Source organism: Camelus bactrianus, chromosome 10, assembly GCF_048773025.1.
Source record: "Camelus bactrianus isolate YW-2024 breed Bactrian camel chromosome 10, ASM4877302v1, whole genome shotgun sequence".
Lineage (NCBI taxonomy): Eukaryota > Metazoa > Chordata > Mammalia > Artiodactyla > Camelidae > Camelus > Camelus bactrianus.
Genome location: NC_133548.1, coordinates 27,095,043 through 27,111,951, shown reverse-complemented (window position 1 = coordinate 27,111,951; position 16,909 = coordinate 27,095,043). Strand labels below are relative to the sequence as shown.

Genomic DNA, 16,909 nt, shown 5'->3' with positions numbered 1-16,909 from the left:
CTTCAGCTAATCTATTTGTCCCAACATACAGATTCTACTTGGATGTCTTAAAGCTACCTCAAGCTCAACATACCCATACTGGACCCCTTATCTTCCCCCCAGACTTACTATATCTACAGCCGTCCCATTTCAGTTGACAGCAAATTTATCCTTCAAGTTGCCTGGACCAGAGTCATCCTTGACTTTTCTTTCTCTCACACTCAAGTCATCCATCAGAAAATTATGTTGGCTCTATTTTCAAAATATATCCAGAATCAGATTATGTCTCATTACCTTCATTGCTACCACAATAGTCTAAACAAATATCATTTCTTACCCAGCTAGCTGCAGTAGCATCAAATAGGACTTCCTGTTCCTACTTTTCCCGCTCCTGCATTAGTAACACAGCAGACAGAGGGATCCTTTCAGACCTAAACCAGATCACATCACTCCTCTACTCAAAACCCTATAATTGGGGATGGGTAAGAGCTCAGTGGTAGAACGTATGCTTAGCATGCACGAGGTCCTGGGTTCAATCCTCAGTCCTCCACTGAAAAAGAAAAATCATGTTAAAAAAAAAAAAAGATTGGAAAACCCTCTAATCAGTCCCCTCTCACAGACAGTAAAAACCAAAGTCTTTACATTGGTCTAAAAGATCCTACATGATTAGACTTCTGTTACATCTCTGACATTGTATCCTAATATTTCCACCATTTGTTTTTGCTCCAGCAACACTGCTTAATTTAAAAATATTTGTTAAGCAAATCAATCCCAGTCTCCAAGGAGTTCATAGTCTGCTGGGAGAAACAGAGACATACAAAGGATTACAAAAAAGAAGGTGGAAATTAAAGCTCTCCTCTATCTCTCATCCTAAACACTGGCAGATGAGTGTTGAAGGTTGAGAAATTTGCCAGGGGTGGAAATAGTGTAGGGGACCCAGGAAGGAAGCAAGGACATTTCAGGCAGGACAAACACTGCACATGCAAGGACTTAGAGAGATGAATCAGCAGAGCATTTAAAGAATTACAAGTAAAGCATCAAGAAAACTTGAGGTTAGAGGATCTGGATGTTGGAAGTAAAGAAAAATACAGTCTACACTTAGATAGGAGTCACATCATGAAAGACTCTCTATTTGTTTCTTCCCTTACAGCTTTCAATTTACTCTCGGAGTAATTTATTAACCATATCTTTTTGATGCACCTCAACAAGGCCCAAGCAATACTTGGAAAGGACTCGAATTCCCCAAGTTAAAGCTGCAAACAAAAAACACAGAGTCAGATTTAATTTGACAAGATAAAGGAGTGGGTGTTCTACTACATCAAATTTAATTTGCACAAAATCATCATCTCTGGTAACATTATGTTTCCTGATCTACTGTGTTTAGACTACTTTAGTTTGGCTTGATCTCCCTGTCTAGCTAAACACTGATTCACTTACAGCAAGCTTCAGGCTAACACTGGTCTTACTAATACCCAACAAATCCACCAGGTGTTAGTTTCACATGATTGTGTATAAAAGGTGAACTGAGACTAGACTCAGCCTACAGCTTTCCCCAGACAAGGCAGCAGACCACAGGTGAGTCTCAGCACCCTTAGTTATCAAGTGGTGACTGTTACTTCTGAAATTTACAAATTTTTCAGGATCTGGAGAACAAACCTAGAGCTTTTCAACTTCTATTGTGTAGGGAATTTGTGCTTGTGAACCTAGCTTCTTAAATATGGTTAATATACTGTAATCACTGTCAGCAAGCAATTGTCTTTCTATAGGCCAGTTCGCCTGGTGTCCGAAATAGTTTTATTTTAAACAAAGGGGGGCAAAAGCAAATGATAATATTTATGAGATCCTAAAAATGAACTAACTTTGTAGTATAGACGTTCCTTCTTCTTTTTAAATAAAACTAGTCTTTAAAATGATAATGAATGGACAGATATGAGGATCGCAATTACTTGCTTCAAAGTAATCACTTTAAGAAAGTCAGTAGTAATAATTTAATCTTTAAACGTTGCTCTGCTTAAATCTGGAGTTTTAATCTATAATAGTTTTCTACTTTGACAAAAAAAAATTGAGGAGGAGAATAAGAAGACATGTTTGTTCAAGAAACAAAGAAGTAAAGAAAGAAAGGAAAAAAGATTGCTGGAGCAAAATGTGGCTGCACAGGATGGGCAGACCAATTATTTTTGGTTTGGTCAACTTAGGTAACAATGATAATTCTTTAGTTTTTCGGTTTCTCACAGGCTTTAATTGTTAGCTTCCCAGGCCAGGATGAAGTCACTCCACTTTTGCTTCCTCTTCTGTTGCTGGAAAGCAATCTGCTGCAATAGCTGTGAGCTGACCAACATCACCATCACGGTGGAGAAAGAGGAATGCGGCTTCTGCATAAGCATAAACACCACGTGGTGTGCGGGCTACTGCTATACCCGGGTGAGTACTTTGCTTTGCTGGAAGTGAGGGTGCTGAGGGTCTGTGTGAGGCAGGCTGTGTGAATTCCCACTTTATCAATATTTTAAGTTTCCCAAGGAATAGCCATGAGTCCCTTAGCCAACACTGCCTGTTTTATGATTGGGGTTATTTACTAGGATATCAGTTAAATGTTTGGATTTGGATTTGATTAGGGTAAATTTAGGGAAGCCTCAGATTTGATCTGATCAATTTGGTAATATGACAACTCTATTTTTCAAATTTTATTTAATTTTTCATTTCAAAAAAAATAGTTCTATACTAGATTTTACAGAGAGATAAACACGTAAACTTACATCTATTTAATAAAAGATCTACAATATTCTCCCAAAACCAATTCAGCAATCGAAGCCGTATCTTTGCAATAGAGAAAGTACCAAAATATATTTGCAAGCTACATAAAAACACAGCCACATTATAAAAATTGTCTTGTTGGCCCGCCTGAATACAAAGGCCAACAAGCAGGCTGAGAACACAATCGATCCGTGCAGACGGCTGGAATCAAACTGAATCAGCAAACCCACTCACTTCTTTGTACTGTTGAGAAAACCAAGGTACAGAGACATAAAACCACCAGTTTGTATTCAGACAGCTTCTCTAAATTAATCCAAGAGGCAGTTTCTACTTTTTTTTTTCCCCTACAGCTACCTATGCAGAATTTCATTCTATAAACTGACCCTGAAAACAGCAACTTTTTAATGAAGTATACTTGATCAGGTGGTAAATGAGTCTGATCAAACTCCACTCACTGCACCTTCTCAGGACGTAGACTTGGCGGCATGACACTGAAATAAACAGAAGTGTCAATTTCTTCTCTCAGTGCAAATATACACACATATATATATATATATTTTTTACTAGAAAGTGTTAGAACAAAACTATTCTGCCAGGATTAAAGTTCTTATATGCAAACCGTTTGAAACTGAGAGCCTTGCAAAACATACAGCATATAAGGGGGGAAGATGTCTACAAAACAGTGGAATATTTACAATCTGCCATAAGCCTTCATAGTCATGCTAAGGACTAACATTTCACATTATGTATTTATTTTTTGACTTTTTATAAACACCCAGGGACAGTGTGTTTGAAAATTTTTTTCTGAGAAATTAAACTTCAGTGTTTCATGGTTCAAGCTGTCATTAATATGGCTTTCAACTAAGTACAGAAAGTCAGATTAAAATGTCTGCTATATTTCCCTTTTCATCATTTCTCTATATTGAAATTCAAGTTTCTCTAGAGTTGAAGAAATAATATTTTGACATAGACATAAGGAGTAGGAAAAGGAATAACATATTTTCTGTAAGATTTCCAGAACAATCAGGAAGCGTGGTATGGCACATAGATCATTTATGAGGTCATGCTTCCTCGGTTAGGAATTCCATAAGTGAGCTTTAGCGGGTAAATGTTAGAGCAAGCAGTGTTCAATCCCTGCCTCATTTTGATTAAGCTAAACAGAAACCTGCAGAATACCGTAACCTAACTCTCTCCTTCCTAAAACACTCAGGATCTGGTGTACAAGGACCCAGCCAGGCCCAACATTCAGAAAACATGCACTTTCAAGGAGCTGGTGTACGAGACGGTGAAGGTGCCCGGCTGTGCTCACCATGCAGACTCCCTGTATACGTACCCAGTAGCCACTGAATGTCACTGTGGCAAGTGTGACAGTGACAGCACTGACTGCACCGTACGAGGCCTGGGGCCCAGCTACTGCTCCTTCAGTGAAATGAAAGAATAAAGTACAGTGGACATTTTGAGTTGCCCACCCTTGTCCTGAAGGACCAAGATATCCAAGAAGTCTGTGTGTGTACAACGTGCCCAGGCTGCAGACCACCGTGGGAGACCCCACTGACCCCTGTTCTCCGGCAGAGGGGGAGCTCCAGGAATGGAGAGTGCTGGGGCCTGGGGCCTGTCACTACTCAACCCTGTGTTCTAGGTCTGGTTCCATAAGTTTTATTCAGTCTTAATTAACTTACAGACACGTGGGTGCTTTCACATCTAATAATCTAAGAAATCCTCTCAGGCAATCCCTTCCTCTTAGAGACAGGGATACTGGCCCAGATGAAGGAAGTGAGCTAAGAGTGGGTAAAAGTACTCAACGCAGCATTCTCCTGCTAGACTCAGAGCCCTGAAGAGCAGGGCCAGCATCTTCTTCATGACTGTGCCTCAATGCCTAGCACCATGTGTAGAACTTAGTAAGAAACTCAGCATTGGTTTCCTTAAGGAAAGTAAGATCAGAACGGTAGAGGGTAGGAAAATACAGAAAGAGGATGTTTGAGGCTATCTGATGAAACTGCTCTCAGCAGTGCCAGTGAGTCCTTGGAAGTGGAGCATTGGTTCCAGTATCACCTCCGGCATGTGGAGGATAGAGACAGGATGCCTCTCTCCGAATGGATCAGGTGGAGGTTACTGAGCTCAGGACTTCCAAGCTATTACTGCCAACCTCTTCCTTTAGTTAAGGGTGAAAGCAAGAAATGTTAATGTCAGCTTGTGGAAATTACCCCCATCTATTCCACTATCGAAATAAATTGAACAAATGCTATCATGCTCCTGCAAAACTCCCTTTGGGAAGTAAGAAAAATTATATGGTCCTGCCCTCCAGGCTGGGATCTACTCCTTTGGAGAGATGTAGATTTGAAAGTAGGTTTGAAAGGAATTTTGGCAACTTTATAAGTGCATTTACCTTATCTACAAATACATTTGTGTAAAGAAATAGCTCTTTTAGAATGAATTAGCCATGAGGAAAAAAACAAAACAGCTAACGGCTGTTTTCTAGAATCCTCTCTGCATGCATCAGTCTTCTCTTTTGTCTGTCCATATTCTCTCAAATCTGTTTCTTTCAAGAGGGTAAATATTGTAATTATTTCATGAGTTGATTTCAAGATTTCTCTTAATAATATACTTGTTTCATACTCATGTTGTTTAACTAATTTATTTAAATCTTATTTTTTTAATAAAGATGCTAGCCACCAGACTTACGGATTTGGATTTTTTTCACATACAAGCATGACTAGAATGTCTGTATGTTTATAATATTAGTAGAAAGAATGTCACCAAAAATTTCAAGTCCTTCTGTAATATTTATCTGTCTGTCCTGACCTTTGGAAATATTAAAATTAATTTTGTTCCATTTCTAAAATTATTTCCTTATTTAAATGTGGGAGCCCATGATTGGGTTAACAAATTGTAACAGACCCCAGCCGCTTGTCTCCTTAAAGAAGAGCAAATGTGCTTAGTAACTGCCTTGCTTGCATAGTTGAGGTTTTAGATAGCACTCTGCTCATTGCAAAGCAACAACCCAGGCCCTCGGCTATAAACGCTGGGCGTGTCTGCTGTTAGATAGTCTTCTATCCCCAAAACAAGGAACTGGCTGGGCTGGTGGTCTGCTTTAACATATCTGTAAGAATGTATCTTGCTCCCCTCTTCCCATGACTTCCCTAAAGATAAACTGTAGGCCCCTGATTGTGGGACCAAAGGAACAAGTCTTGGGCTGGAATGGTAAACAAGTTATAAAAAGCTGCAGACTCAGAGGTGAGAAGGCTGGTTAGCCAATGATGGGTAAGATCCCCAGAGTGGGGCAACCTAAGACAGGCACAACCGCCTGAGTCCAAGAAAAATGTTGTTAAGCAGCTGCTTCTCATACATTCCACCCTGATAAGCTGTAAGGCTCGCTGGTGCCAACAAGAACATGATTTACCAAAACATAAAGGGTCTTCTGACCTTGAGCCAGACTCTACAATCTCGATTCCACCCTGTCTTTCCCTAAATTCCTGCATTCCATCACACAACTGTTAGTGATTTCTCCTTTGATTGTACACAATAAATATGGGAGCATTTGAGAGGTTTGTGGAGTTGGCTCCCAACTCCCTCTCACTCTCTTGACTTTTTCCACAAAGTCTCGAGTAATTCATTCTGTCTCGGTGGGACTTCTGCTGTCCAGAACCCACAGCTGGTGATGAACCCACATTTAAATTTCCTGTCATGTTTTGAAATCATTTTCTGATGTAGTGGAGGAAAAAAGCAAAGAGAGAATCACAGAGTGGATGGGGACACTGGAGAGACTCTAGTTCATTTCTCTTGGATTTCTGAGATGGAAAAACCGAAGCCCAAGGATGTTACGTGACCCACCCAAGATCACAAAGACTGTTTATGGCAGGCAGGCTTCCCAGATTTTAGCCCAGCTCTCCTATGGCTACCAAGTCAACCTCTCTACCACTTTAGCTAAAAAAGATCAAGGTCAAAATGCTAGGAAGCAGCAGCAGTTTTTGCTTGAGGCACCCCCATGCCAAACTGGAGTGCAATCCTTTCTAAAGCAGCAAGAAAAGAAAACTTGTGAGCCCTCCAGGCTCCTGCCAAGAAAAGGCTCTTCTCCACCGGCCACCACTTTAGCTGAAGCTCATACTATCTCTGCCCAGCACTATAGAAAGGGTCTCTCTTAGCTCTGGACAGAATTCATACAGCAACAAGAATTATCCTTCTAAACCACCACTGTGACCATCTAATAATAGGATTCCCTACTGTTTTCAAGAGGATGAAATTCTAATCCTTAGCCGACACATGAGGCCTGTCAATCTGACCCGTGATTACCTCCAACTTCGTATCTACCTCTTCCCCAAGAGGCTGCTGTACCTGGAGACTAGCTGTAAGGGCTAAGGGAGGACTCTGTGCCTTCCACTCCTGACATGGTTTAACCAGAATACCATTCCTTTCATCCCACAAGAGACTTGGCTGACTGTGACCGTAAACGAGTCAGTAAGACAGCAGTACTGAATTATAAGGGATTAAAAAAAAAAAAAAAAAGATTCCAGTACATAAAATTAATAAACAATGGATTCATGATAGTGAGGAAAAAGAAAGAGGAATGGAAATGCTTAGGGAGCCTCAATCTATATCTGTAATGTTTATATTATAAAATAAATCTGAGTCTTGAATACGGTACAACATTAATACAAATCTGGGAAAGGGCAATACAGGTGTTTATAATATTCTTGTAGACATGTAAAGAGTTTGCTAGTTGAAACTAACAAGGCATTCTTATGTGCTTTGTACTTTTAATTCTAATTTTGTGTCTATTACAAGAAAGATGAAATGGGCCCTGAACCTAAAGTCACAAAGCTAGTGTGGAAAGCCTCAGTCATTAACATTCATTTAGGAACTGGGGTGATGAATTCAGTGTGCTCACCAAGATTGGTGCCTATTTCTTCCTGGCTGTAAAGCTGGACTACATTTCCTAGCTTTCCTCATAATCAGGTATATCCATGTTCCAGCCAGTGGAATGGGAGCAGAAGTACTATGAAATATTTCCAAACCTGGCCCACAAAATCCTCTCATAAGTGATTTCCATTCTCTTCCTCTATCAGTTGCAAGTCAACACCCATGGTGGTCTTGAAAGCTTTGTGCTGGTGATAGCAAAGCTATCATCAGCCTAGATTCTTGAATGTCTGTAGGGAACTGTGTGCCTCAACATCAACAACCCTTTATAGCAAACTGGGTGGACTTGACTTCTGGGTTAAGTTGCTGACATTTGTGGGTTTACCTGCTAGGAAAAAAATTGCATTATTTTATTTAATACATTAATTGGTACTGGAAGTGGAGGGCTACATTAACAAAAAACTTAGCATATGTGGCACCCGCTCAGTGGTTATGCAACACAATAAAAGTGATAATCAGAGCAAAAATTTCACCTGTGAAAACATGAAGAACAACCACATGCTTACTGAACCTTTAGCTTGGAGGTCAGCAAAATATGACCCAGATGCCAAATCTGGCCCTCTTTTTTAAAATAAAGTTTATTGGAATACAGCCACACCCACTTGTTTACATATTGTCTAAGGTTGTTTCTTCACTACAAGAGCAGGATTCAATAGTTATGACAAGACGGTACAGTCCACAAAGTCTAAAATATTTACAATCTAGGTCTTTATAGAAAAAGTTTGTCAACTCACGCTCTAAGGGAAAGATCTGCAAAGAGTCTGAATGTTAATTGGGTTAGGAATTTACTTTCTAGTTATTAAAGAGATGGCCTGTTTGCAAAGAGACATAAAAGGAAATGGAGAAAGTTCAGGAATTTGGAGCCTTGATGGTATATCAAAGCCTACAGCTTCTAGATCCTAAATAGTAAAAGAGAAGATAAATTTGAGGAACAGTCATTAAGATGCAGCCCTGAGGCAAAGATAGTTTTAGAGTGTGGCCTTCCCACCCAGGTCTTTTATCTCAAATGGTATCATGGTGGAACCATTAAATTGTGAGGAAGCAAAAATATATACATCAAGATTGAAAATCATGTTTAAGAAAAGAATCATGCTTAAGAAAAGATGAGTTTATAGGCACCAGGAACTAAATGAAAATTTTTGAGGAAGCTGACTGCCAGATTAAAGACTAGATTAGTGGGGGTGTGTTTAGCTCAATGGTAGAGCACATGTTTAGCATGCATGAGATCCAGGGTTCAATCCCCAGTATCTCTGTTAAAAAAAAAAATTGGGGAGGGGTAGTGTCTTTGTCTGGTTTTGGTATCACAGTGATGGTGGCTTCACAGAATGAGTTTGGGAGTACTCCTTCTTTTTCAGTCTTCTGGAAGAGTTTGAGAAGGACTAGTATGAGTTCTCTGTATGTTTGGTAGAATTCCCCAGTGAAGCCATCTGGTCCTGGACTTTTGTTTGCAGGGAGGTTTTTTATTGCTAATTCTATTTCATCTCTAGTGATTGGTTTGTTCAAGTGGTCAATTTCTTCTTGATTCAGTCTTGGTAGACTGTATGTTTCCAGAAACTTGTCCATTTCTTCTAGGTTATTTGATTTGTTTCCATAAGTTGTTTTTTAAAAAATGTTTAAGTAATTAAATAAATTAATAACCACAAACAAGAGGCCAGAATAAAATTGTCTGATTCTTTGAACAACTTCTGGGCCCCCAAACTTGACAAGCAGGAAGTAGGTTATGAAATCTGTACAACCCCAAGGATGACAACTGTCCAATACCTACTTCAAATGTGGCTTTGGAGGATAATGGATATGGAAAAAGCTTCTACAGGATGGAGCCAGGAGATATGGAGAACAATGGGCAAGGAAAGAATACTCCTCCAGAAGAATCATCATCTAATTAAGGAACTTCCTCCACTACTAAGAAGGATTTCATAGAACTTGCCCAGTAGGGTTTGATCATTGCTTAATCCAGTGAGCTGTGTCTCCCAGTCTTTCTTTTTATGAATGGAAGTGCCATTGTGAATAGTGTTATCGGGTGGAAGTGTCCCAACTTCACCACTGGATACTAGATGAAGAGGGACAAAAAAGATAACTTGTCCTTTTAGTTCATGGGTTGCCAGCCCATAAGAAGCCATACCTGGAAAATGGAGAATTGGATCTAGAGATAGATGAGATCTTTGGAGAGGAAAGAAAGTGGTTCTACATGAGGGAGATAGATGAAACTACATTTGTTCTCAGACATTTGTACTGTGACAGAGATTATTATGTGTTCACCAAACCCCTTTCTCTATTCTTCCTGGGGACAAATATAATCTACTTTTCCCAGATGCACCTGTAGAAAGGTTTGATGATGTAATTAAATCCCAGCAATGGAAGGTTATCAGAAATGATATGCACTATTTCTAGGTCTGGCTCATAAAACCCTCCCACAGGTGAATCATACTCTGTTCCCCTCTTAGATGGCTGAGTGTTTGTTGATGCTTAAAGCAAGTATGGAAGCCCCATATACAAGACTGCAGACTATCCATCAGCCTGGATCCCTGAATAACCAGAGGACCCACAAAAACCCATGTATCTGCTCCCTCTGAGAGGCCTTAATGTCAGCAAGGATAAACTTCTCTTGTGTTAAGTAACTGAGACTTAAGGGTTTAGGTTATAGCGGGTAATGCTACCTTAACAAACAGGAATCCACAGTGTTCAAGGAACAATACAATGTTTCATACCAAGTCACGTGAAACAAGCACAAAATCAGTTATTTAATATTGCCATATATACCAGAGATCACCAGCTTCTGGTCAAAAAATAAAAACAGACTTGTTTATTAGTACTTTAACTTTGATCCTGATTATGTGTTCCTGTGTGTGTAATTTTCCTAAATGTTGGAACTTCCTTTGTCTTTCAGTCTGAAAGTGGATTCAGGGAATGACATTGAAGAGCCCTACTGACTAGTGAAAGATCCTATGCAATAAGTCAAGCTAGTGCCTCCTGCCTGTTCCCTTGGTAAAGTTCCTTTCCCTGAGGCAGTATGATCAGAGAGCTATTAAATGGGGAATACAGAATTCAGGAAGTTCTCACGACTTCAAGGCCTGTGTGCTTTCTACTATGTTCCACTGTTTCTTCACAGGCTTCACTGCAAAGGTATTTTAGGGGAGTACACATAGAAGTAGCCTTCTTGGCATCGGCTAGAACTTAAAATTCGACCCTCAGTTCACTGATGAGGTTTTAATAAATCCAATAACTCACCTTGCACTAGGATAAAATGTTGCCTTTCAAATGGGATTAATTCGAAGCCTCAACCCACTCTGGAGGAAACAGTGGGTGAGACTGAGGGAGAAGTAATATTGGTTAGACCAAATGTGAAAGATTAGGACCAGGGAGAGTGATGAAGAACAGAGGAGCTAGGAAAAGAACTGGGGTTATGAAGCAATAAGTCTTCAAAGGCTCCCATACGTAGAGTATATTTATTTCCATCTTAATATAATTTTTCAAAATCTAGAGCAAAATGTCTTTACTCCATTAGCATTTCTTTCTCAATCTCCAGTGTAGAGGCTGAAAAGATCAGCAAATAACATCAATAATAACAAAACAATCTGAGCCATTTTGAAGTAATATATATATGTAATGATCATATTTAAAGCCTGTATACAGAACATGGTCTGTAGGCCCATGTGAAGACACAGGTATTTAGACAATCAGTTCACATTAAAAGATGGAAATAATAAACAAACATTCAGAACCAACTGAAATAATAGATATTGCATTTAGGAAGTCAGCTGCCCTTAAAAAAGCAGAAAGACCAAGGCCCATCACACAAGAGCTGAGATACAAGCGAGCACTGAAGATGTGGCTACATGATGAGTGTGCAAGGAACTCGGCACTATCGGGTCAAGTTTACCACATTCCTCCAGCCAGAGCTTCTTTGTCGGCAAAGGACAGACCCCATCAAGTTTCTTTGACAGGAAAGGAAGGTTCTATTGTAAGGATGTTCACAGAAATGGAACTAAAACATGAAGACCTAAAGGGATCAAGGCAGACATTCTTGCTCAAGGGCCCCCAAGGCTCATTTCTAGTATGTCTTTCCCTCTGCATAGCAGCTCCAACATCCTCTGGATGGATGTGGTTGTTAATCATGGGCTCATTGCAACACGGCACCCAACATCCAACAGAACTTCTCTTTGAGTCTCTCAGCTTAAATTCCCAAGAGAAAGGACCTGACTGGCTCAAATGTTATCATCTCTGTTTGGGTAGATTCCTCACACAAGGCTATGATGAAGCTTACTGGGTACCCCAATAGCAGGCATCTGAAAACCCTAGAAGCAGGCTGCCTTTGGAAGCAGGATACAACCTTTGTCCCTCCTGTGGTCTCCCATCAGCAAAGAACAGCCTGATGCTATTCTCTTGAGCAAGGGGGAAGTAAAAAGGCAGTTTAATCTAGAAGGGGAAGTTGAACAGAACAGGCACATTGATTGCTGTATTTCAAATAAATATTTTTCTGAAGTCAGACCCAACAATCTTAATGGCATTGAAAAGATCTAAGTAGTTGTTCTGCATTTGAAAAAAAAAAAAAGATTCATCCTTTTGAAGATAGGCATATTGATCTGAATTCAGTCTATTTTCTGTACACTGGCCTTAAGCATGAATGTTATAGGCTACTGTCATCAGTACACCAAACAAGCAGGATTTATGGGGTGTAATCCTAAAAGTAACTTTATATTGTACCCCCATCCTTTTGCATTTGCTCAGAGGCAGCTGTCCTTCCTCTGCCACAGCGTGAAAGCTGATCAGGCTACAGAGCATCACTGGCCACTCTCAAGTAATAAAATCTTCATTATTACTTCACTAACACAACAGTAACCCAAAATCTCCAGTTCTGGTTAGTAACAAAAACTTTAAAGGAGTTGATATTAAACTTTTCCTATCCTTGGAGCATGATTCTTAACTCTCTCTCTCCATCTGGGATTTGCATTCCCTACCCACAGGCTGCTGGCCCCTCTGGATTGGAATGTAGAGTCATAGGGAAAACAGGAAGGACAAAAAAGATGATTGCATACTCTTAGGACCCAGCAACCACTTGAAGCTGACTCTTTCCTGAGCAAATGTCTGTGTTCTTCAGAGGTGCCTCTGTTCACACGGATAGAAAATAAGTTCTTGTCTCGCACGTGGAAGAGTTCAAGAGCGAGCCATAGTAAAGTAAAAGTAGATTTATTCAAGGAGATACACACCCCACAGACAGAGTGCAGGCCATCTTAGAAGGCAAGAGGTGGCCTCGAGATGTGGGGGTGGTTAGTTTTTATGGGCTGGGTAATTAAATATGCTAACAAGTGGGAGGATGATTCCAACATTTTTCAGGAAGGGGCAGGGATTTCTAGGAATTGGGCCTCCACCCACTATTTGGCCTTTTATGGTCAGCCTGGGAATTGTCATGGGGCCTGTGGATGTGTCATTTAGCATGCTAATTTATTACAATGAGCCTATAATGAGGCTCAAGGTCTACTGGAAGTCGAATCTTCTGCCATCCTGAGCCAAGTTGGTTCTAACCAGTTTATGTCCTCTCCTCAATTGCTGTGTCATTCTTTCAATGGTTGTTCCCTGCCCTCTTCCCTTCTGTCTCAGACACACCATCCCACACCACAATTCCCTCAATATGGGTACTACCTCTCCATAGGCAGGCCTTTCCTGATCCCCCTCAGTTCCTTCACCCAACACTATACCTCTAGCCTCTGGCAAAAACCCTCTTAAGCAGGATCCCTTATTAAATAGACATTCTTGAAGTGAGTTTCCCATTCAGATCCCAGAATTCTTGAATCATTGGCCCAGTATTGGAGAGAAAAGTAATTCCTTTCCAGATCCAGCCCTCTACATTGAAGCCAAGGGAAGCTTTGGCCAGCTTCTGAACTTACAACTTTCTCAGGCACAAGTCAGAATCAGTCACTGCATCCACCAACTCTAGGGAATGTGTATCAAGTTCTCTGAATGGTTACATTGAAGCCTCCCATCCTTTAACTTGAAGTGAGGAGAGGGTCCCTCTCTATTTTACCTCCTTAACAACAGGGGATATAGTGGGAATTTCTCCAAAGTATTCTTCATTGTAAATTCTTTTCATTTCTAACTGAAACCTAGCAGGGCCCTGAGGGGCCCTCCCAGGTACAAAAGCCCCTCCATGTTCCCCCATTTCTTGTTTGTGAAAAAAGGCTTTAGTCTGTAGGCCTTCCCTGAGTTCCAAACAGCAGATTCAAGCAGTTGCTAATTAAGGAAGTAAGGGAGTGCAGAAACAAATGAAAAGCAGTCAAGAAACAATAGTTCAACCATAAAAATGTCTTTGTTCCTCCTCAAGGGATATACATGACAATCTGATACACATCTCTGAGTTGTTCTGCAAGAACTAAGACTCCCACTCAGGTGGAGAATGGTAACTACATGATGACACCCCGGACTGGTTGTAACTAGAAGGCTGATGATTGAGATTCCTGGAACACCACTCTGTTACCTCACTACCAACCAGTTAGAAGAAATTCATGCACCCTGCAGTCCTCGTCCCATGTTATGTTACCTTTAAGAGTGATTCCCTGAAAACCAGTGGGGAGTCTGGGTCTTTGGTGCACTAGCTACCTGTTCTCCTTGGTTGGCCCTTCAGTAAGCCTTTGTCTGCTCCAGAATCCAGTGTTTCAGTTTGTTTGGCCTCACTGTGCTTCAGACACGCAGACTTGAGTTTGACAAAAACAACCATCTACATTTTTTTAATTCTTTAATGAGGGTCAGAAGTTCTCCATGAAGTTTTTGGCCATCTGCTCTGATATTCCTAAAGGATGATCTATGTCAGGGTTCATTCTGACATCTAAAATCTATTACATTTTGATGTCTCGAAACCCCAATTTTAAACATCCTGTTTTACTGCCTAATACATTGTGAGAAATCAACTGATTAAAAATGAAAAAGAAACATTGTGCTCATGATTTTTATTTTTGCCCTATGTTTAGTCCAGTGCAGGAAACTTCCCCTCATTGTATACTGACCTGCAAATCATTCTTGTGTAATCTATTCTTGATGATCCCAAAAGAAATGTAGTGGGGAGTGCCGGTACATAACACATGCAGGCAACTAGAATGAAAATGATCTTTAGATAGACACAGGCACTGTGAGATGAGTACATCTCCACTCAAATGCAATTTCACCATCTCCTAAATTACATTTTCCCCACCAGTTCACTTAATATGCACCTGCAGAATGCTGTTTCCCAATTTAATTTTCCTCTGGGCAAAATGTTACATTCTCATCCAGCCTTGAACATGTTTTATGTCCTTTTTATTTTCTTAAATAAAAGTCGGGACAAAGACAAATGGGAAGAACTGCAAGGAAGCACATATGCCAGTAAGTGAAAAAGGAAGAAGGAAACAAAGCAGTTTGGGAAACTGTCTTAGTTCAGGCTGCCATAACAAAATACCCCAGAATGGCTGGGTTAAACAACAGAAATTTATTTTCTCACAGTTCTGGAGGCTAGAAATCCCAAATTGAGGTGCCAGCCAATGTCTCTGCCAGTATAATTCCATCTCTAGTCCTGGTTTTTGCTGAGATGGCTGATTAAATCCATGAGTCACACCCACGATCTCTTTATCAAATGGTTGTTCAGCCACATCCTAGTGTTCTCTTCAGAATAAGCTTTCTCTCTCTTTTCTCTTCTTCTTCTACTTTTTTTTTGGGGGGGGGGCAATATAGATAGGCTAAGAATTTTCCAGATCTCCAAGTTCTGGTTCCTTTTTGCTTATAATTCTTCCTTCAATTCATCTCTCTCCTCTCACCTTTTACTGTAAGTAGTAAGGAGGACCCAAGCTACACCAGCAATACTTTGCTTAGAAATCTCCTCTGCTAAACATTCAATTTCATAGGTTGCAGGTTCTCCCATTGTTGAACTCAAGTCTGTGTGTCTGAAGCACAGTGAGGCCAAACAAACTGAAATACTGGAGTTTGGAGCAGACAAAGGTTTATTGCAGGGCCAAGCAAGGAGAACAGGTAGCTAGTGCTCCAAAGACCCAGACTCCCCACTGGTCTTCAGAGAATCACTCTTAAAGGCAACATAACATGGGATGAGGACTGCAGGGTGCATGAATTTTTTCTAATTGGTTGGTGGTGAGGTAACAGATTCCAGGAATCTCAATCATCAGCCTTCTAGTTACAACCAGTTCGGGGTGTCATCATGTAGTTACCATTCTCCACCTGAGTGGGGGTCTTAGTTCCTGCAGAACAACTCAGAGATGTGTATCAGATTGTCATGTATATCCCTTGAGGAGGAACAAAGACTCTGTTTTATGGCTGCACTATTGTTTCTTGACTGCTTTTCATTTGTTTCGGTACTCCCTCACTTCCCTAATTAGCAACTGCTTGAATCTGCTGTTTGGAACTCAGGGAAGGCCTAGAGACTGAAGCCTTTTTTTCACAAACAAGAAATAGGGGAACATAGAGGGGCTTTCATACCCAAGAGGGCCACAGGGTCCTGCTCCATTTCACTACCTTTCACAAAACACCAGAACACAATTCCACCAAGTTCTTAGCCACAGTATAACAAGGATCACCTCTCCTGTAAACTGTTCCCCATTTCCACCTGAGACCTCACCAAAATGGCCTTTATGTCCACATTTCTACCAACATTCTATCCATGATTGTTTATGTATTCTCTTAAGAAAATAGATCATTTCTTTCCAAGTCTCCTATTTGCTAAGCTCTCACCAGAATCCCTTTTAACATCAATAATTCTACCAACAATCACTTCATGACAATTTTGGCTTCTTCTAGCATGTATCTCTATCTTACACATCACCCAGTTCCAAAGCCACTTCTACATTTTTAAATATTTATTACAACAGTGCCCCACTTCTTGGTACCAAAATCCAGCTTAGTCACTTGGGCTGCCATAGCAAAATACCATAGAGTAGGTAGATGAAACAACAGAAATTTATTTTCTCCTAGTTCTGGAGACTAGACGTCCCAGATCAAGGTGCCAGCCAATTTAGTTCCTGGTGAGAAGATGGCCACCTTCTCGCTGTGTTCTCCTATGGCAGAGAGGGAGAGAAGGGGAGGGGGAGAAGGGGAGAGGGGAAGGGGGAGGCAAGAGAGAAAATGAAAAAGAGAAAAAGAGAGTTCTCTCATGTCTTTTCTTATAAGGGCACTAATCTTATTTGGATCAGTACCCCACCCTTATGACCTAATTAAATTAATTAATGAATTATTAATTATTATTAATTGATTAGCTCCAAAAAAGCACTGTCTCCAAATATAGTTACATTAA

At 40.4% G+C, this 16,909-nt stretch overlaps 1 protein-coding gene and 1 long non-coding RNA gene across 5 annotated transcripts in view; one reads left to right on the top strand and one right to left on the bottom strand.

The window, feature by feature from the left end:
* The window catches only part of LOC123619563 (uncharacterized), a 623,996-nt gene that overhangs the window by 559,229 nt on the left and 47,858 nt on the right, over positions 1–16,909 (bottom strand). The window lies entirely within an intron of this gene.
* On the top strand, positions 2,228–4,450 carry FSHB (follicle stimulating hormone subunit beta). Its single transcript, XM_010964735.3, has 2 exons — positions 2,228–2,400; positions 3,941–4,450. Exons 1-2 carry the CDS (start codon positions 2,242–2,244, stop codon positions 4,169–4,171), a joined length of 390 nt encoding a protein of 129 aa, XP_010963037.1. The 5' UTR covers positions 2,228–2,241; the 3' UTR covers positions 4,172–4,450.

Coding starts and splice junctions, on each gene's coding strand:
- FSHB (XM_010964735.3), top strand. CDS start 2,242: ATGAAGTCACTCCACTTTTGCTTCCTCTTCTGTTGCTGGAAAGCAATC. Junction 2,401..3,940: donor CGGGCTACTGCTATACCCGG/GTGAGTACTTTG, acceptor TAAAACACTCAG/GATCTGGTGTACAAGGACCC.